The sequence below is a fragment of the Arabidopsis lyrata genome (assembly GCF_000004255.2).
Source record: "Arabidopsis lyrata subsp. lyrata unplaced genomic scaffold ARALYscaffold_7, whole genome shotgun sequence".
Lineage (NCBI taxonomy): Eukaryota > Viridiplantae > Streptophyta > Magnoliopsida > Brassicales > Brassicaceae > Arabidopsis > Arabidopsis lyrata.
This window is the reverse complement of record NW_003302549.1, coordinates 9,973,910-9,995,522: the sequence shown is the minus strand read 5'-3', so window position 1 is coordinate 9,995,522 and position 21,613 is coordinate 9,973,910. Positions and strand designations below refer to the sequence as shown.

The 21,613-nt window shown below is 35.8% G+C and overlaps 3 protein-coding genes and 1 pseudogene across 5 annotated transcripts in view; 1 reads left to right on the top strand and 3 right to left on the bottom strand.

Annotated features, from left to right (window-relative positions):
- Positions 1 to 1,747: 1,747 nt before the first annotated feature.
- Positions 1,748 to 3,881, bottom strand: LOC9303986 (glutathionyl-hydroquinone reductase YqjG). Of its 2 annotated transcripts, XM_021018398.1 has the most exons (6): positions 3,617 to 3,881; positions 3,110 to 3,334; positions 2,834 to 3,010; positions 2,528 to 2,752; positions 2,316 to 2,444; positions 1,748 to 2,228 (listed from the first exon to the last, which is right to left on the bottom strand). In XM_021018398.1, the coding sequence occupies exons 1-6, from the start codon at positions 3,695 to 3,697 to the stop codon at positions 1,995 to 1,997; spliced, it is 1,071 nt and encodes a 356-aa protein (XP_020874057.1). In that variant the 5' UTR covers positions 3,698 to 3,881; the 3' UTR covers positions 1,748 to 1,994. The 2 variants fall into 2 exon arrangements, with proteins under 2 accessions (XP_020874057.1, XP_002867914.1); XM_002867868.2 differs by having other exon boundaries at positions 1,748 to 2,444.
- Positions 3,865 to 6,453, bottom strand: LOC9306035 (pentatricopeptide repeat-containing protein At4g19890). The gene has a single exon (XM_021018391.1). The coding sequence runs from the start codon at positions 6,409 to 6,411 to the stop codon at positions 4,306 to 4,308; it is 2,106 nt and encodes a 701-aa protein (XP_020874050.1). The 5' UTR covers positions 6,412 to 6,453; the 3' UTR covers positions 3,865 to 4,305.
- LOC9303984 (uncharacterized protein At4g19900) overlaps positions 6,448 to 21,613 on the bottom strand; it is a 65,636-nt gene continuing 50,470 nt past the window's right edge. For both annotated transcript variants that reach the window (XM_021018392.1, XM_021018393.1), the window contains exons 5-6: positions 6,777 to 6,971; positions 6,448 to 6,686 (exon numbers count right to left, since the gene is read on the bottom strand). In XM_021018392.1, coding sequence (XP_020874051.1) covers positions 6,500 to 6,686; positions 6,777 to 6,971 — 382 coding nt within the window. In that variant the 3' untranslated portion in view covers positions 6,448 to 6,499. The remainder of the gene's footprint in view (positions 6,687 to 6,776; positions 6,972 to 21,613) is intronic.
- On the top strand, positions 18,638 to 19,373 carry LOC9306033 (annotated as a pseudogene).

Sequence of the window (21,613 nt, the reverse complement as noted above, 5' to 3'; positions counted from 1 at the left end):
TGAAATGATATAAAAAAAATTTGTTTTTTATACCATTTCTAAACGGGAAAAATGTCGTTTTATCTCTCAACTTTCAAAAAGTGGCCAATCAATACGTCAACTTCATATGTGGCCATTTAAAACATGAAATAAACGTTGACTAACGTTTGAGACATGGAAATTCGTTGACCAGGCCAAAATAGACATGCCGTTATCAGTCGTTAACGGAACCTCTAACGCCCGTTATCACCCGTAACGACTCTGTTAATCAACTTTCAAATTGTGGCCATTTTAAACATCAACTTTATATATGGCCATTTAAAACATGAACTAATCGTTGACTAACATTTGAAACATGAGAATTCGTTGACCAGGCCAAAATAGACATGTCGTCATCATTCGTTAAAAAAACCTATAACATCCGTTATCACCCGTTAACAACTCTGTTAGTATATCCAAAACGACGTCGTTTTGAAAATAATCAAGAGAAAATCAGGACAAATTTTTTGTTTAAAGCATAATCCAAGGACATGGTTTGATATATAGACAATCGTAGAGCCAGTAATTGGAAGCAAACATCGTTTATATATTTGTTTTAAATCTAAAAAGGAATCATGGAAGCAAACTTGTAGACCCATCATAGGACTAAAATAGGCATGGGCGTTCGGATATTCGGGTCGGGTTCGGGTTGGGTTTTTTGGGTTTGGGTTTTTCGGGTTTAGAAAACTAAGATCCATTCGGGTATTTTAAAACTTCGGGTTCGGGTCGGGTTCGGATCGGGTATTTCGGGTTCGGATTCAGGTTTACCCAAAGTATCCAAATATTAGAAATTTTGTATCCGATCCTATGCAAAGTATTGAAAAATAATAAAAAAAAATCTATAAAACCCAAGTATTTTAACCCGAATCTAACCCAAAGTAGCTAAAACACCCGAAAATATCTTAACATCCGAATAATTTTGGCACTTAGGTTATTACAAGTATAAATATTACTAATATATTATAACTATGTACTTATATTTTGGGTATGTTCGGGTACTTGTTCGGGTTCGAGTTCGGGTTTTCGGGTTGTCAAGTTTAGAATCCATTCGGGTATTTTAAAACTTCGGGTTTGGGTTCGGGTCGGATTTTTCGGGTCGGGTTCGGTTCGGTTCTTCGAGTTCGGGTATTATGCCCAGGCCTAGACTAAATGTAGCTTTTCTGAAATGGAGATAGAGATAATAGGACTATTCATCTTGTTTGAGCTGTTGTAGAAATAGATTTGGGGATTTGGTGTTTTCATTTGGGAAAAATCTTTTTGGACATACTAACAGTGTCGTTAACGGGTGATAACGGATGTTATAGGTTCAGTTAACGAATGATGACGACATGTCTACTTTGGCCTGGTCAACAAATTCTAATGTTTCAAATGTTAGTCAACGATTAGTTCATGTTTTGAATGGCCACATATGAAGTTGATGTTTAAAATGGCCACAATTTGAAAGTTGATTAACAGAGTCGTTACGGGTGATAACGGGCGTTAGAAGTTCCGTTAACGACTGATAACGGCATGTCTATTTTGGCCTGGTCAACGAATTTCCATGTCTCAAACGTTAGTCAACGTTTATTTCATGTTTTAAATGGCCACATATGAAGTTGACGTATTGATTGGCCACTTTTTGAAAGTTGGGAGATAAAACGACATTTTTCCCATTTCTAAACAAGTTTGCTTATTTCCCAATTTGCTATCTACTTTTGTTTTCGATCACATAAGCCCCTAATCCGCCACATGAGCTTCGAAGTTTCAATGTGATTGCAGTAAAACCAAACTTCAAACAAACATTGTTTTTCAACCGTGGAGATTGCAAACTGTAACATATTAAACAGAAAGCTTTTATTTTTCTCCTAACATAGAACATAACATCACTAACAATGTTAAAGACAACAATTTAAGCTTATTTGGTAAAGATGATTCTAACTTTCTGAAGGCAGAACTCAACTCATGTGTAAAAGATTTGATCTTTGATAAGATGTTTTTCATTTGGAGAATCTGTGTCGATCATGAGGGGATGTGTAATCGATGTTTGGTCCATGAGGGATGATTCCGAAAGGGTTGATCGACGGGTGGCTTCCATAGTAATGCTGCTTGATGTGATTCATGTTCACCGTGCTACTCATACCCGGGATTTGGAAAATGTCTTTCGTGTAGTTGAAAAGATTCGGATACTCCCTTATCAGTTTCTTGTTGCATTTGAAGTGGACTGCATAAACCTGCATCAACGTTTCAACATTACAGATTTGTTCGCATATTGTGTGTTTCTTTTTCTTGGTTTGGAAGTATGAACTCGAATCTATTACCTCGTCAAATCTTATAAGGGTGACAAACAATCTTATATCTGTTTCAGTCAAAGTGTTGCCACAGATGTACCGATGTTTTCCAAGAATCTCCTCGCATCTATCTAATGCTTCATACACTTGCTCAACTGCCTGCATATAAGAACCATAACTTTACATTCTCATGGGATCAATTAGCATATACTGTAATAGCTGTTCATGGCTTCCGCACTTACCTCCTCATAAGGTCCTTGTTTCTTTGCAAACCCGCATCTATAGACACCGTTATTTATCCCATTGTAGATCCATTCATTAGTTTCATCGATTTTAGCTTGGAGATGAGAAGGGTAAAGGTCGAGATCAGGATTTCCAGCAATATGATTGAACTCAGTGTTGAACATCCGGATTATTTCTGCACTCTCGTTGTTAACAACAGTTTTGAGCTTCTTATCCCACAGAACCTGACATAAAAACCGAAACTCACGATCACCTACTTCCGACTGAAGGAGACTTAAAAGACATTGAGAAGCCAAAAGACTTACAGGAACAGTATACTTCCCAGTGTAGTTTGGGCTAGCAATCTCATAGAGTTCTCTTACACTCTTAGCACCATTAAGATGATCAGGATCAGCGCCTTGAACCTCGGTATCTGAACTCGGAAAGACCCATCCCATATGCTCATCGGTTTCTTTAGTTCTTCCCCAAATGGGTTTTACAGACTAATGGAAATAAAACAAAGAACAAGCCAATCAATACAGTCGGGAAATGGTATGGTTCTACATGACAAGAAGCAGTGTTAAAAGGTTGAGTCTACGCACCGAGAAGCTTATTGCATCGTCAAGTCCTTTGATCTTCAAGTATGAAAGACATCTAGAAGCCCATGGACAAGCATACGATATGTAAAGATGGTATCTACCAGATTCAGCTGGAAATTGAGAATTTGAATCTCTTGAAACAAAGTTTCGAAATGTTGATGCAGTTCTTTGAAAAGCTCCTGAATCTGATGTCTCATCAACCGCAGATCGAGCCATTGATAATGTACACTGATGACAAATCAAAAGCAGGGGACCAAATTTCAGTATGAGAAAAAGAGGTTCATGAACAAAAACAGAACATAGTAGTGTATGGACCCAAACCGATCAAAAATTGATAACTTTTAGCTCAAAATCAGTTTTTCTTTTGGAAATTCTCAGAATTTGATTCATCTTGGAGACCATACCCAGATCAAACACAAACCCAGAAAACCTGTAAGAATCTAATGCAAGTATGCACAAAGAGAAATGGAATTTTGGAAATCAATGAAACTCAATCTTGATGTTATGTACCTGAAGACGAGATCCACGAGTAGTGAACTTTGAAGCGAAAGCGAGGAAGCTGGTGTTGCTAATGATCGTGGAATAAGACATCAACCAGGAGCTATATAAGTTAAATATTCACCTGATCCAGTTTATATGTATACATAGTCCATAATGGTTAGAGAGTCAATTTTGGCAACCAAGTATGTCACTGCTTTTGTCACCTGTGATAATTTGGATGCTTTCGGAGGAATATTCAATTCTAAATAGTACAAACCTTTGCAATAAAAAAAACAAAAAGTTTCTACTTACTTTTACAAAACCAACTTCTCTTTTGTCAGAATTTTTGTACTTTTACATCAGTAAGAACTTCCTCAACCAACATGATCAAACAATTCAAGAAGAAAGGCAACAGAGAGGTTTAACTCGGCCATTCAAGGCTGTGGAATTGCCACAGAGCAAAAAAGAGAGGTCTTGTTGTTCAGTTTCTAAAACCTTGATAGATAGATTCACACCCATGTCTTGGCTACAATAGTCGAAATCCCACTCTCCAGTCTTTCTACTTATCAGGCGATAAAAAACCAATATGATTCAGAAAGCAACAACAGCATTCCATGTCCTTGCCTCAACGCGGTTACATTCCACGGTTTCTTGGTCCACTAAGTGGATTTGCTATTCAAACAGAGAGCACAAAGCAACTGAGGGAGATGTAACCACTACTAGCCTACTCCTCTGGAGATTCTCTCGGTCAAATCAGCAACAAGATTGTTTTTGCCAGACTCAGAACAAGCTGTAGTGAAAGCAGCTAAGGTAACACGATCAGCACTACTGTCCTTCTCCAACAATTTCTGAAAGAACAGAGCTGCCACTCCGACTTTCTTCTCACTACACAACTTTCTCACAAGTGTCCTAACAGTTCTAATCCATAGTTTCTTATCTAGAGGTTCAAGCACAATCATTGCGCTGGCTGAATCATTCCTCTTACAATACTCATATGCTAATGTGACTCGAGTTACCTCAGGAGGAGATAAACCTCTGTCAATCATCGCTTCGTAAAGCTTACAAGCTTCATCTACCATGGACTTCTTGCAGAGACCACTTATTAGTGAACCATAAGTGAAGCTATCAGGAACACAACCATGCCTCTTCATGTTGTGAAAATATTTCAAAGCCAGATCAAAGTCGCCTTCTTTACAATACCCGCTTATCATAGACGTATAAGTCTCCTTCGTTGGAACCAATCCAAGACTCACTACTAACTGAAAAAGCCTCTCACTTTCCTTCATTTTCTTTTGCCTACAAAATGCAGCTATCAGTATGTTGTTCAGGCGCATATCGGCTTCAAAACCAGTCTTATTCATCCGACAGAAAAAAGCAAGAGCTTGCTTAATGTCACTTTGCTTACACTGTTCTTGAATAAGAATAGTGTAAGTAACTCCATCAGCTTCTAATCCACAAGAAAATGCTTTATTCAACAACTCATATGCCTCAGGTGCCCTTGATTTTTTACAGAGACTGTCTATAACTGCATTATACGTATAAATATTCGGCCTAAAGCCTTCATCATCCATCAAATTCATCAACTCGTACGCTCTATCAAAGTTTCCTGCTTTACAGTGACCATTGATGAGTGTTGTATACGTGTTCACGTTAGGAAACAAACCCTGCTCTTTCATTCTACTAAACAACATCTCTGCACGGTTCAGCTTATCCTCTTTGCAATACCCACCAATCATCGAAGTATAGGTATGCACATTGGGTTTGTAAATATCACTACGAACGAGTTTCAGGAACAACCTAAACGCTTTCTCAGTCCATCCTCTTTTACATAGCCCATCAATCAAAGCCGTGTGTGTATACACATTTGGCTTCCAACCATTCCTAACCATTTCTTCTAACATCTCAAAAGCCTGCTTTATACTTCCCTTCTTGCATAACCCATCAATCAAAGACGTAAAATTTATCAAGTTTGGCTTAAACCCTAAATCAATCATCTTCCGGAAATACCAAATCGCTCTATTTACTAAACCATTCTCACACAAGGCACTAAGAATCAAGGTACACGTAGCGTTATCAGGAATAAATCCTCTTTGAATCATTCCGCTTAACCATCTATCAGCTTCCTGAATCTTACCATCTCTAAAACAACCAATAACCATAAGCTTAAAAGAACTAGAATCCGGACAAACTCCTCTCACAGACATTTCGTCGAACACGTTCTCTGCATAATCAATCAAACCTGACTCAATCGCAATCTCAAGAACACAATTCATAGTTATCGAGCTAGGTGATAATCCCTGATTCTGCATATCCATAACCATACCAACAGCCTCGTTCAATCTCCCAATCTCCGAGAAATTTCTAAGCATACATCGCATTACCTCGTGAGCTTTCTGCAAATTCCCATTAGCAATCAAAGAATCAGCAGTTACGAGATACAATCTCATGAAATGTCGGAACTTTTCGAAACCCACTGCCCAATAGAAGAAACAAAGAGCAACCATCGAACCAGATTCGCTCGCGAGTGAAGCCACCACAGTAATCGCTTGCTCGTGGGTAAGAGAATTAGCATCGAAGTCGAGATTGACACGGTGTGGGGATTGTATGACATGGTTTTGACGAAGATAGGAGTTATAGACCAATGAACAGACTGATTTCACGAGAGATTGAGAAGGTGGCGATGATGGAGAAGAAGAAGGAGGAGACACATCACTGGATTCGTGATCGGAAGAGATCAATCTGAAGAAGAAAAGAGAGCAGAGAGAATTGGGTATCTCAATAGGTCTAAGAAGGAATCGATTTGACCTAGAAAGAAGAGAGAACATTGGAGCTTCAATGGCCTTGCATAGAGAGTGAGAGAGAGTTGAAAAAATGTTATCTTTATATAAATGGTTTTATACCAAAAAAATAGTTTTATAATACATCGGAGCATCTGATACAAGTATGATCAAGCAACCTAGCCACAAGGCTCTCAGATTCAGGGATCAGTGAGGAAGTTATGCTGTTCCAGAAATGGAACGTTAAGGACTCGTTGAGGATCTTCTTGAACGATTCGTCTTGCTGTGATTTCTCATCTTCTATTGCAGGGTATGCATAATAGCTGCTCCACCAAAATCAAAACAGGATCAAAGTTAAAAGCTTTGCTCAATCAAGGAACTTGTTGAACAAAAAGTCATAGAGAGAGCTTTACTTTGTTATCTGTTGTGAGCTGATTGGGAAGAAAACAGAAGACGGTCGAATGTTCAGCTCCTGTTGAGTCATACGCCGATTCTTCCCGTTTAAAAACCGTTTAGCTACTCGAGTCAAGAGATCAGCTCCGTTGCATCGCAAACACTTATCATCATAAGTTAAGTAGTACTCGTTCAAGCATTCAAGTAAGAATGGGCTGCAGAGAGAGGTTACAAGTTGAAACATCAGACATAAACATTGTTGGTTACTAAGATGGGAATCGATGTTTCTAATGTAGCAAAGCATATTGATTTGTGTTAATGAACCTTTTCTTTTCGAATGACATAACAGCACCGTTGAGTGATTCACCGGCTGCTTGATCCTCCATGCCAATAGTATTTCTCAGTGACGATAATGAACCCAAAACTATCACATCAGAATCGAGATAAACCCCGCCATATCTGCATCAATATGCAATCACTAAGCAATCATGCTTCATTTCTCAAGTAACAAAAGTGATCAATTATTTGATAAGAGATTAGAGAGTGATCAAGATTTACTTATAAAGGGCGGCAAGCCGAACAAGTTCACTGTAGTGAGTAGGATAAAACTTTGGTTTTCTCCAATCGAACCATACAGAAGCAAATACGTGAGTAGGAGTATCCTGCAGCAACTCATCAAGATTGGGCATTGCCACAGCTACTTTATAACTGCAACATAGAGAAACGAATCAATCAAACTATTACTAAATGGAGGCCTAAAGAGACAGCATTCTGTGTTATTCACTAACCCGTCTTTCACAAAGCTGTTCCGGAAGAAATCAAGCTCAACAGTCTATGAGAAAACTACAACACAAGCATCTCGATGCTGAGAAGGGAAAAAATTAAACAAAATATGTCAAGAAAGGGACTCGAACACAGGTAAGGGAGGTCAATGGACACAAAAATACCAACTCAGCTGCTGTTTCTTTATTGAATTCTTACACATAAAAAAGGTTATATCATTACTTTACCAGTATTGAGGATATAACCGGTCCAATGTTATTGGTTAACTTCGGTTTACAGAGCTGAGATTAATACTCGGTTTAATGCCATGTATATAAGTTTAATGACTCTCATTTTGATGATTAAGTTGTTGTAACAAACATTTGAATGTTTAAGAAAAGTTTGTTATCTTCTTCGATCTTCTCTCATTTTCCGATCTAGTTTCTCCGATGTATCGGAGTTTATTATGGTATCAGAGCACAAAATGAAGATTCCGCATTCGTTGTGTTCATCGGAAGTGAGTTGTGATTTCTCTTTTTCGTTTTCTTGTTGATTCTTTTGATTTCGTTTCTTCGCGATTTGCGATTCTCTTTTCCGGTCACCGGAATCTTATTTTCCGTTCTGTTTCTTTCTTTTTCTTTCATTGACCTATAGCGACGACGATTCTCTTTCTTTTACAACAAATTCGTCTCGTTTTTCTTTGAAATTTCTTGTTCTTACACTGAGAATGGGATCTTTTGTACCTCCACCTGTGATTCCGGTGCCTCGTACTCCGTCAAGTGTTGATCATTATGAGAATCCGTATTATCTTCATAGTACGGATCATGCTGGTCTTATTTTGGTTTCGGATCGACTTACGACTGCTTCTGATTTTCATTCTTGGCGTCGATCGATCTTAATGGCTTTGAATGTCAGGAACAAATTGGGATTTATCAATGGTACGATTTCTAAACCACCTGAAGATCATAGAGATTTTGGTGCTTGGTCTAGGTGTAATGATATAGTTAGTACCTGGTTAATGAATTCAGTTGATAAAAAGATAGGACAGAGTTTACTCTTCATAGCTACTGCTCAAGGTATATGGAATAATTTGCTGTCAAGGTTTAAGCAAGATGATGCTCCAAGAATCTTTGATATAGAGCAGAAATTAAGTAAGATAGAGCAGGGTTCAATGGACGTCTCTACATATTATACTGCTTTGCTTACTCTGTGGGAAGAACACAGAAACTATGTTGAGCTCCCAGTTTGTACCTGTGGTCGTTGTGAATGTGATGCTGCAGTGAAATGGGAAAGTTTACAACAGAGGAGTAGGGTGACAAAATTTCTTATGGGATTGAATGAAGGTTTTGATCAGACTAGACGTCACATCTTGATGCTTAAGCCTATTCCAACAATAGAAGAAGCTTTCAATATTGTAACTCAAGATGAACGACAGAAGAATGTTAAACCTCCTACTCGTATAGACAATGTGGCTTTCCAGAATAGTACTCAAATGATGTCAGAAGGTGATAATGCATATGTTGCAGCATATAACACAGTAAGACCGTCTCAGAAGCCTATGTGTACTCACTGTGGGAAAGTGGGACACACAATTCAGAAATGCTATAAGTTGCATGGTTATCCACCAGGAATGAAGATTGGCAATGGAAATTATCAGTACAAGACTAATCCGCAGTTGCTTGTTCAACCAAGAATGCCTATGATGCAGGCTCCAAGGATGCAGTATCCAGCACAAATGCCAATGATGCCATATGCTAATTCAATGCAGAAAGCAAATGCAGTGGCACATGTATATGCAGAGTCAGGAGCTTATCCATCAGAGGCATACAATCAGGCATCAATGGTTAATCCATATAGTGCTTATGGTTCCTATACAATGCCTCATGTTACACAGGGTGGAAACAATCTGAATTTACAAGAATTTACTCCTCAGCAAATCGAACAGATGATTTCTCAATTTCAGGCTCAAGTTCAAGTTCCAGAGCCTGTAGCTTCTTCGAGTAATCCTAGTCCTTTGGCTATGGCAACAGTCTCTGAACATGGTCTAATGGCAGAAACTTCAACTTCTGGTACTATAATCCCTTTTCCTTCTACTAGTTTAAAATTTGAAAACAATCATCTTACTTTCCAAAATCATATTCTATCATCTCTACAAAAATTCATACCACAAGATGCTTGGATTATAGATAGTGGAGCTTCTAGTCATGTATGTTCAGACTTAGCAATGTTTAGAGAATTAAGGCCTGTCTCTGGTGTGACTGTAACTTTGCCAAATGGTACTAGGGTTTCTATTACTCATATAGGTACTATTCATATTACTCATAAACTCATACTGCATAATGTTTTGCATGTTCCAGATTTCAAGTTTAATTTGATCAGTGTTAGTTCTTTGGTAAAAACTTTATCATGTTCAGCTCATTTCTATGTTAATTGTTGCTTTATCCAGGAACTTTCTCAGGGCTTGATGATTGGGAGGGGTAGACTTTATCACAATCTTTACATTCTTGAGACAGAAACTACTTCCCTCTCCACATCAACACCTGCAGCTTGTTCTTTCTCTGGATCAGTTCTTGATGATGGACTTCTTTGGCATCAGCGTTTAGGTCATCCATCATCTATAGTTTTAAAGAAACTTGTTAGTAGCATTCCCTCTTTAAAATCTTTTGATTCTGAAACTTCACCTTGTTGCATTTGTCCTTTAGCAAAACAGAAACGTCTAGCATACATATCTCATAACAATTTAGCTTCAAACCCATTTGATCTTGTTCACTTGGATATATGGGGTCCTTTTAGTGTTGAATCTATAGAAGGATTTAGATATTTTCTTACTTTGGTTGATGATTGTACAAGAACTACTTGGGTTTATATGTTAAGAAATAAACAAGAAGTTTCAAAAGTCTTTCCTGTTTTTGTCAAACTTGTTTCTACACAGTTTAATACAAAGATTAAAGCTATTCGTTCTGATAATGCTCCTGAATTAGGATTTAATGATTTAGTAAAAGAACAAGGTATGATTCATTACTTCTCTTGTGCTTATACTCCCCAACAAAACTCTGTTGTGGAGAGAAAGCATCAACATCTTCTTAATGTTGCAAGAGCTTTACTTTTTCAGTCAAATGTTCCTATGCAATATTGGAGTGATTGTGTTTTAACTGCAGTTTTCTTGATAAATAGATTACCATCACCTCTGCTAAATAACAAATCACCATTTGAACTTTTGCTTAAAAAGAATCCGGATTATACTTTGTTAAAGAACTTTGGATGTCTTTGTTTTGTTTCTACTAATATGCATGAAAGAAATAAGTTTTCACCGCGTGCTAGACCCTGTGTTTTCTTAGGCTATCCTTCTGGATATAAGGGATACAAAGTTTTAGATTTAGACTCACATGCTATTTCTATTTCACGAAATGTTGTTTTTAAAGAAAGTATTTTCCCTTTCAAAACAAGTGATTTGTTGTCTAAATCTGTTGACATGTTTCCTAATACAATTTTGCCTTTACCAGCACCTTTACACTTTGTAGAAACAATGCCATTGACTGATGAGGATTCTTTGGTTACTACTACTAATAATAATACTAGTAATGCATCATCATCAGCATCTGCATTACCTAGTACCATATTTCCTACTAGTACTGCAGAAACACAGGATTTAGGCCTTAATACTGTACCCATTGCTAGGCCTAAACGTAACACTAAAGCTCCTGCTTATCTCTCTGAGTATCATTGTGCCCTTGTCCCTTTCATTTCTTCACTACCATCTACAAACACTAATCCACCATCCTGTTCTCTTATTTCTCCTATCCCTACAGAAAATCATAATTCATCACCTAAAAAGACTACACCATATCCCATCTCTTCTGTTATCTCATATGATAAATACACACCTCTTTTCCAATCCTATATACTAGCCTATAATACAGAAACAGAGCCTAAGACTTTTGCTCAAGCTATGAAATCTGAAAAATGGACTAAGGCTGCTGATGAAGAGTTACAGGCTATGGAACTTAACAAGACTTGGGTTGTTGAGTCATTGCCTCCGGGTAAGAATGTGGTAGGATGTAAATGGGTCTTTACTATCAAATACAACCCTGATGGCTCAATAGAACGTTATAAGGCAAGACTAGTGGCCCAAGGGTTCACTCAACAGGAAGGGATTGATTTTCTAGACACATTTTCTCCTGTTGCAAAGCTTACTAGTGTCAAACTAATGCTTGGTCTTGCGGCTGCTAAGGGTTGGACTTTGACGCAGATGGATGTATCAAATGCTTTCTTACATGGGGAACTTGATGAGGAAATTTTTATGAGTCTTCCTCAAGGTTATACACCACCATCACATATCAAGCTTCCTCCTAATCCGGTATGTAGACTGTTAAAATCTCTCTATGGCTTGAAGCAAGCTTCTCGTCAATGGTATAAGAGATTTTCTTCAGTCTTATTGGGTGCAAACTTCATACAATCTCCTGCAGACAACACTTTATTTGTTAAAGTGATCTCTGGTTCTATTATTGCTGTTCTTGTGTACGTTGATGACATTATGATAGCCAGCAATGATGATGTAGCAGTGGAGAATTTGAAGACCTTGTTAAGATCTGAGTTTAAAATCAAAGATCTTGGCCCTGCTAGATTCTTTCTTGGTTTGGAGATTTCAAGATCATCCAAAGGAATCTCAGTTTGTCAAAGGAAATATGCAATGAATTTGTTGGAAGATGCGGGTTTAACTGGATGCAAACCAAGCTCTGTTCCTATGGATCCTACTCTACATTTGGTCAAAGATATGGGAACTCTTTTGCCTAATCCAACTTCATACAGAGAGCTTATTGGACGTTTGTTATATCTCACCATAACCAGACCTGATATCACTTATGCAGTTCATCAGCTAAGTCAGTTCATCTCTGCACCATCTGATATTCATTTGCAGGCTGCTCATAAAGTCCTCAGGTATATTAAAACGAATCCAGGCCAAGGATTAATGTACTCTGTGGATTCTGAGATATGCTTGAATGCTTTTTCTGATGCTGATTGGGCTGCCTGTAAAGATACAAGACGATCTATAACAGGATTCTGTGTTTATTTGGGAACATCTCTCATTTCTTGGAAGTCAAAGAAGCAGGCTGTTACAAGTAGAAGCAGTACAGAATCTGAATATAGAAGTATGGCACAAGCTACATGTGAGATCATCTGGCTTCAACAACTTCTCAAGGATCTACATGTTCGGGTTACTTGTCCTGCAAAATTGTTTTGTGACAATAAGTCAGCTCTACACATCTCCATGAATCCGGTCTTCCATGAAAGAACGAAACACATTGAGATTGATTGTCACACGGTGAGAGACCAGATCAAGTCAGGTAATCTTAAAGCTTTACATGTTCCAACAGAGAACCAACATGCTGACATACTCACCAAAGCTTTGCATCCGGGTCCGTTTCATCACTTACTTCGTCAAATGTCTTTGTCAAGTCTCTTTCTTCCGCATCAGACACTTCGAAGCTAGAGACTTGAGGGGGGCGTATTGAGGATATAACCGGTCCAATGTTATTGGTTAACTTCGGTTTACAGAGCTGAGATTAATACTCGGTTTAATGCCATGTATATAAGTTTAATGACTCTCATTTTGATGATTAAGTTGTTGTAACAAACATTTGAATGTTTAAGAAAAGTTTGTTATCTTCTTCGATCTTCTCTCATTTTCCGATCTAGTTTCTCCGATGTATCGGAGTTTATTAACCAGGTCAGCTAACCTCCCTCTCCTTAGTGGGTCCGCCCCTGCTACTGTCCGCGTAGAGCTTGGTGATGGAACAACTGTGGCTGAGGCTGCTGATTCACATACCATGGCTCGAGCTTTCCCGCATACCTTAGGCCAGCCTTTGGCTCACTTCCTTAGGGAAACTGCTCAAGTTGCTGATGCTCACATCATTACCGAGCTTCCATCAGTTAGGTTTGTAGATCTGTTTGCTCTCTCTCTATATGTTTCTGGATTGGCTTTTACGTTTAATTCAAGTTATATTCAGCTTAAGTTAGTTCTTTTTCTACTGTAGAGTTGGAATTGTGTTTTGTGGAAGGCAAGCTCTAGGTGGACATAATGTGATCTGGGGTCTTTTCGAAGCTCTCAAGGTGCACAACGCAAAAAGCACTTTGCTAGGCTTTCTGGGTAAGTTCTGTTATTTGTGATACTGCATCATTTGCTATTTTTAGAGATTTTTTTTTGTTCTTTTTTTGTATTACAATTCATCATCTATTTCTGCTCACAATAGATTGAAGTAAAAAATTTGTAACCTGATAATAGGTTGTTCCGAAGGGCTATTTGGACAAAATACTCTGGAGATTACAGATGATATACTTCAGATTTCCAAAAACCAAGGTAGTTGTTTGAATCCTAAAATGCAGAATCTCGTACATTGCTTATATTAATTATTAAATCATCTCATATACATGTTTGATGAAATCATTGTCGTAATTTAGATATAACACTAAAGAAGTTATGTTATATTAATTATTAAATCATCTCGTATACATGTTAGCCTTATTTATAAAATTATATATTTATATGTTTATTATAAGTTATGATATTCATAAATGTTTTGTATTACTGAATTTTATAAATTATTTACCGCATCGAAAAAGTGTGTTACGTTACACCTTATATTGACGTTACACCTTATAATTTTAATGCGGACAAGATGAAAACAAAATTATGACTATGAAAAAGATAAAATTATATAGTTACGTAAACATATGAACAATATATGCATAATATGTAAACATATAGTCTGAGTTACGTAAACATATGTTTATGTTATTTTTTAAAATCACCTTATCATCACATTCGTAACCACCACCATCGTCACCTCCATAACAATTCACATGCTACTTCTATTTCTTTCAGTATGACATGCTATTTTATTAAATGACATTGTTTTTTTCTTACGATTCTCAGTGGATGTCTCTATTTGGTCGTCAGAATTTTAGGATTGATTTTCTTTATTCTTATATTTCGTGTTATCAGTATTTATTTAATGTTTTTTTTCAAATTACAATATGATGTTGTATTTTTATCTTTTGTTTGGAATTTTTGAATTTTCACATCTCTAAAAATGTTAGTTTCCAAAGTTTTTTTGACTCATGCATATTTCTTTAATTATTTTTGAGTTAAAGATTAGTTACTAATATTAGCCTAAAATTAATTTATGACCAAAAAAAAGAAAGAGAAAAGCTTTAGCAATAGAATGAAGTGAAAGCAATGATGATGATTCTGAAAAAATTAGTTTGCTTGGTAAGAAATTATGAGACAATCTATTTGTTTATATAAAAGTAAGAATTAACAATCATTTTTCTTATACGATTAATAAATGTTTATATAATTTTTTTAGTCCTTAAACTATTAAAATTTTTTTTTTCTTTTACAGTTAGTTACTTATAAATAAAACGTTTAGCATAATTTTATAATTTCGATTTTATGAAAATATATATTATTTTATTATATATACGTATAGTTTTCTTATAATAATATTTTTATATATTTAAAAATATTTAAATTTAAAATTTTGTAATAATTATCTTATTACAATATTTAAGTTGTTAAAAACAAAATTTGTGTTTGTCACATGACAAAATCTCTTATGAAAATATTGATATAATTTCCTTATAATTATATTTTTATATTTTAAAACAGTTTAAATTTATAATTTTCTGATAATTATCTATTTATCTTTTTAGTTATTAAAAATAAAAATAAAAATTTAACACATGATAAAATCTGAAATCGATATATTTGACACGTGTTACGATCATGTGAGTTACTAACCTTGAAAACCATATTTTATATACTAAGATATTATAGATAAAAATCATATAAAACTATCTATTAGAAAAATAAAAATATTAAATCAGAAACAAAATTAGAAAAAAATATTTTGTTAATTCATATCAAACAATATATAAATAAAGCTAAAACTTATAATTTCAACTTTTGTGGTTAGAAATTGAAAAATACATTGACACAAAACTTATTCGATTTTAGGCGATCGAAACGATTATCTAGGTGTCACCTGACTCTAACACCTAAACATGATCTAAGCGACAGCCTAAATCGCTTTTTAGAAAACTCCTTTTCGCTTAAGTAAAGGTTCTTTTCCGGCATGTACTGTTGGATTTACGGGTTATGGGAAATTTCAGATTTGGTTGCAGCCAGGAAATTAAAAAGAAGATATTTTTCCTTTGCAAATTAAAATATGCCTTTTGCTGCTATATTTACCGGAGCTTCCAATTTTCAAGCAAGTGGTTAGGGGTTTATCAAATTAAAAATCTGTATCATGTCCCTTTAACTGTAAATCGGTGAAAAACTGATGAATCGACGTTTAGATATGTGTTGTTCGGCTACGATTTGATTCACCGGATCAGAAGTTTTAGGCAGTGGAGGTTGACGGAAAAAGCTTAGATGTTCTCCTGCGACACATGTATTTGCCTAATTTGGTTGTCACGTGTGTTTCTGATGCAGAGAAACTACAATTTCTCTATGAAACACAAATCGAACGATAGATTGAACCGATGTTCATGAAACAAGGATTCACTCAGAGCCGGTCCGGAGGGCAAGCAAGTGAAGCCATCGCTTAGGGTCTCACATTATAAAATATTTTTTTTGGGAGAATTTTTTTTTTTACATTAACAAAAAGGCCTAAATTTTTAGTTATGCATAGGGTATCAAATAAAATTTTGAAACTTTGGACCGGCATTCACTTCTCAAATTGCTAGAACATAGAAGAAGAAACAGCTCAAGCTACAATGAGGAAATAACCATGAGAACTCACATAGAATTCTCAGAACAGATGAAGAAGAAGATCACAAACTTGACACAAATCTCATGAATGATCCCAAATCTGTTTTTGCTTCCTTTTAACGCATCTTTCTTCACAATTTTGAGCTCCAATGATCTCAGCCGTTGATCCAAAATTCTAATCTCCGCCTTACACGTGTCCATTACTCCTTTCTCTTTTGCTATATCAGTTTCATGGGAGGAGATAACCTTCTTCACGAGGTGTGCCAAATGGGCCTCTCTTCGGCTGTAATAGTTTTCTTGTAATTTGTAATGTTTTAAGGCTTGTTTTGGTATAGTTTTTTTTTTTTTAGGCTTGTTTTGGTGTAGTTTACCCTATATTATTAAGGGTGAATTAGCTGTATAACCAAAATGACAAAAGAAATTAAGAATATAGCACGTTGAAGTGAGAAACAAAATAAGTAACCATTTCGTTTCGGTTAGGACGAAAATGCCCTCATTTGGTGTGAAAAACTGCCACGAGAGAGACTATGAGCCACGTAGGGTGTTTATTCTATTTTATTGGATAAATTATTTACTTACTTCCCTTCAGTTTTGTTTTGCTGTAATTTCATAAAACAAATTGATTCAAACTCCATATTATATTTAAAGAAACATAAAAAAAATTCTCAATGTAATGTGTTTTGAATTTTTTAAATGGATATTAATGTTTTACAATATAAAAAAGTGGTTATAAATCAAACGTTTCATTCTATGCAAAACACACAAAAAATACAGTATAGAACATAAAACATTCTATATAAACATATTAAAAATCAAAAACAAATTTAAAAATAAAATATAACAATTGAAGGAAAAAAATTCAAACTTATGAATAAACTCAAAATCCAAAATTTATGTTTTTTACATTTTATCTTTTTAAAAAATAAGTATATCAACCTTTTGAGAAATATATGTTGAATACACGCCGAAAAAAAACTATACCCTAAGAGATACTATATAGGGAACCCAAAAGATAAATTTAAATGCAAGTCAAAAATAATAGTATAGTATCAATTTAAACAGTATATATAGTTCTTGATCATCTTAATTACATATTTGTTTAGCGTTAAATTTGTTAGTTGTAAGAAACATCTTATACAGTATCAATAACACATGCGCAGACTTGATAAATAGAATAGAAACATCTTATACTATATCAATAACATATGCATAGACTTGATAAATAGAATAGAATGAGAGAAAGGATAAGGATAGATGTGAATGTGATGGATTCAAGAAAATTTAAACAGAATATGATAAATTAGATTGAGAGGATGTGTGAGTCCAGGAAGGAGAAGAAAAAACATAATTGAGTCTCAACTCTTGGGAAGTTTCCCACTTGAATCTTGGTGAAAAAAAATATATAGTGTAGACTTTAATTAAATAGAATAGTAATAGATTTAAGTTTTCTAACAATGGTTTAAGTTCTACGTTGAGATTCGTAAAGAGTTTGCCAAAATTGATGGTGAAAGAAATGGAATCATCACCCGAATCATAAACATCTCTATATTTAAAAAATTTCAATGAATCAAAGGTATAATTAAAAAATAAACGAATTAGATTTGAAGGCATATGGTTCACCAAAGCAGAAAAAAAATATTTGAGTTGCACAGACTAATAAGAAATAGAGAAAAAAAAAAAAAAAGAGAAGACAGTGAAAAAGATAGGTGAACCATGAACCAAAGGGTGAAGGGTATTTTAGGATATATTATAAGTAATATACAGAATATCAGCTTTTTTTTGTCTTAGGTTAGTTACTTAATTAAAGTTTTTTTGTTGGTTATACACTCCAATTTCTCTATTATTAATAAAAATAGGAAAATTTGCAAAACTGGCACACAAAAAAACATTAATTAAGTAACTAGCAATTCTCCAAAAAAACGAGTTGTTATACGCTGTATTTCATGTATATGGGACAATTTTACCCCTTGTTTGTGATTCAAACTCTTCACCCATCTCTCCTATGGATGTTGCATCTCCTCGTAACAGCGGCCACCGGACTTCCATCATAGCCGCCACCGGACTTCCATCATAGCCGCCACCGGATCTCCGTCACAACCACCGCCTAGTCTCTTCTTTATTATTAATGGATCTCTTCTCTACCTCTCTCTAACTAGTGGATCTCTACCTTCTTCTTCCCCCCGGTGTATCTCTCTCCCGATATCCGTCTGTGGATCTTCCTTTCTATTTTGTCTGATCACCGTTCCTCTTTCTCTCTGATGTCCACTCGCTTCTCTATCTTCTCAATTTTGCAAACGTAAATACAAAAGCATTTTGGTCCAAATTCAATTAACATGGTTATTTGCTGAATTATGAATATTAGATGGGTATAAGAGAACCACAAAAACGCTCCCAGCCACGGAAATCGAGACAATCTCTTCAACCATGCCTTCCGACGCCGGTGGTGCTTCTGCTCGCCGGCGTCGGGATCTGTCAACTCTTATCAACCTTCTTTTGCTCTGTTTAAGCTTTTTCTTCCTTATTTCTCTTTTCGTTTACTCAAATCTCTCGAAATATCCAAATCCCTTTTTCATGTGGTCTTCTTCCCTGAGGGTTCTTTTTGCGACGGAAGAGTAAATCAATGCTCTATTGGCTCCGATCTGAAGCAGATTTTGGATGCATCTTTGTCTTCGAACCCAAAACCAGAAGCTTCACAACAGTCCAACGGCTCCTCCCCTCAAACATCAGAGCAAGGCTTCATCGACATAACAATAGTCTCTAGATCTGGACTAGCACCGACGCCATTTATGGCTCCTTTTCACCGGATTTCGTTGATGGCAGGAGTATCTCTTGGTCCATCAGATGTGTTTTTTCCGGTGGGAACGTCGACGGCACACGACGAGCTCAAACGCTGGCAGGTGATCTCTCTTTATGCTTCACCGCCGACCATCACTTTTTATTCTTCACAACGGCGGCGACTGCGTTTTCCTTCTCCCGACAACACCAACACTAGGGTTTGTTTGGATGGGCCTCATCTTCTGCTGTGGCCCAATAACTCCCTTGTGGCCCATATCCAGGTCTGATTTCTCTATAACTTTGCAAAGCCTTTCTCTAAAATCTTGTTTCTCGCAAAAGAATGGTCGAGGACTCCATTCAATTCTAGGAACAATGCCTTTAGAGGAGATTTGCTTATTCAATTATCGAAACCTGATGGATAGTGCTGGTTATTTATCACCGGATGCAACTCTAATTTTCAAGCTCAGTGGATTAGTATTTTTCTCAAACCTTAGATGTTGTGATGCGACTCAAGCATCGGCTCTTATATGTGAATATATATTGAGTATGGATATTCCCACTAGCAAGCCTAACTATGGCGCCCCCAGACTAATGGGTGAAGCATCCCAACCCTCTCGAACCTTTTGGATAAAACCGCCTCGAAAAATCTATCCAAGTTCCACTGCATTTTCTGCGTTTTGGACTTGTGATATTCTTTGGCGAATCCAGCAAACTTACTCCTCTAAGGAGATACCATCGCCGGAACCTTATTTTGGCATTGGGAAAAAGTCTCCACCCGCAGCCTCCTACATGGAGAACTTCTACAAAAGCTCTTATGCGTTCAATCGTGCGAGCTTATTATGATCACTAGCTGATACGGGATTTCGCGAAGCTAGTCTTCAAATTTGAATCCTTACAGGTTCCAAAAGATCTTCCAGTCTTTGCCATCTTCTTGAAGCTATACATCTTGAAAAACTCATGGAACCTTTATCCTTATCTTTCATGTAATCCTTTAAGTTTTAGCTGTATGAACTCACCTCTTATGAGGATTTAGATGAATGAAAGTTATCTTTGCACAAAAACAAATGGGTATAAGCTTAATTTTGGGTACAAAATTGGTTATTGAGCTAATTCACCGATAAAAATAACAGTTGAGAAAGAAAAAAACATTGGCAAAAGTAAATCTAAACAAAAAAAATAATAATAATTTGCAAAAACATAAACAAAGTCTTGTTATTTTTTTTACAGTCACAAAAGTTGAATCTGAAGATCAAAAAAAGAAGATCAACTCCACACGAGAAACCCAGAAGCAATATTTATTTTTTTCAACACCCAAACAATAGATTTACTAGTAAATAGCAATCTGAATAGCTGATGTATATATATATCAACAATCAACTATTCCCATGGTATGATCTAATAAATATTTAAGTTCTCGTAAGATCTCCGCGCAGGGAAAACGCTTACAATCGTATGAGAACCTAAATTCACACTGATGATGTCTCCGTAGTCTGGCAAGGTGCAGGTGGTGCTTGACTCGCAGGTTCCGTCCATTGATTCTTCTTTTGATTTATTTCTCTGGCGAAGATTTTGCTTTTCTTTTGATCTCACGAGACTTTGATTTTAATTTGTCCCTATAAATAAAAGATTTTGCGGTGGGACAAGCGTCGAAACGTTTTGCCCAAAAAAAAAATGTTATATGTGTATATAGATATCAATTCCCAACACGGCACGCAATGTATATAGATATCAATTCCCAACACGGCACGCAATGTATATAGATATCAATTCCCAACACGGCACGCAATGTTATAGATATCAATTCCCAACACGGCACGCAATGTTATTTTACTGATCCGACAGATAAACCGGAAAATCCTCCGGCTTACTCAGTCAAACCGGTTGGACATTGTGTCAACTCATTAATAAATTACTTCGGTTCAAATTTTAGATCGGATTGGGATAATTTTGATAGAAAAGTTTATTATCCATTAAAATTTGGAAAAAATATACCTAGCTACACGAAGTATGGTACAATACATGGCCACACATCCGAAGTTTAAAAATGTATCCCTAACTACACAAACTATATGTATCGCATGTTCACATATACGAACTATATGTAGTCATGTCGCCAACATCACGAACATTTTTTTCTGGTACACTTTTCGCCGGAATCCGGCATTGACCAGTTTGACCGGCGTTGACCAACATAAATATTCAAATTTTTGTAAAATATTTAAAATTTATTTACAATATTATATAAAAATTTTATAATTAAAAATATATTTATAATATTATGTTATTATGATTTATTTAAATTTTTGTCAATTTTTTTTGTAAATTTATTTAAAAAAAATTTAGAAAATTATGTTATTGAATCATTTATAATATTATATAATTAAAAAATATATACAATATTCAATATAAAAATATTTTGTATATATATTCAATGCAGTGATTTTTATAATTAGGAAGTTACGATAATTTCCGAACTAAACTAAAAATAAGATAAAAACCAATTATGTAAACTAATTGTAAAGACGAAATTTTCTCTACTCTCTACTC

What these genes read in the sequence shown, in the direction of transcription:
- LOC9303986 (XM_002867868.2), bottom strand. Translation starts at nt 3,697, where the DNA reads ATGTCTTATTCCACGATCATTAGCAACACCAGCTTCCTCGCTTTCGCT. An exon ending in CTGGGAAGTATACTGTTCCT is followed by an intron (nt 2,753 to 2,833) that starts GTAAGTCTTTTG and finishes TTTTTATGTCAG; the next exon opens with GTTCTGTGGGATAAGAAGCT. An exon ending in AACAAGGACCTTATGAGGAG is followed by an intron (nt 2,445 to 2,527) that starts GTAAGTGCGGAA and finishes TCTTATATGCAG; the next exon opens with GCAGTTGAGCAAGTGTATGA.
- LOC9306035 (XM_021018391.1), bottom strand. Translation starts at nt 6,411, where the DNA reads ATGTTCTCTCTTCTTTCTAGGTCAAATCGATTCCTTCTTAGACCTATT.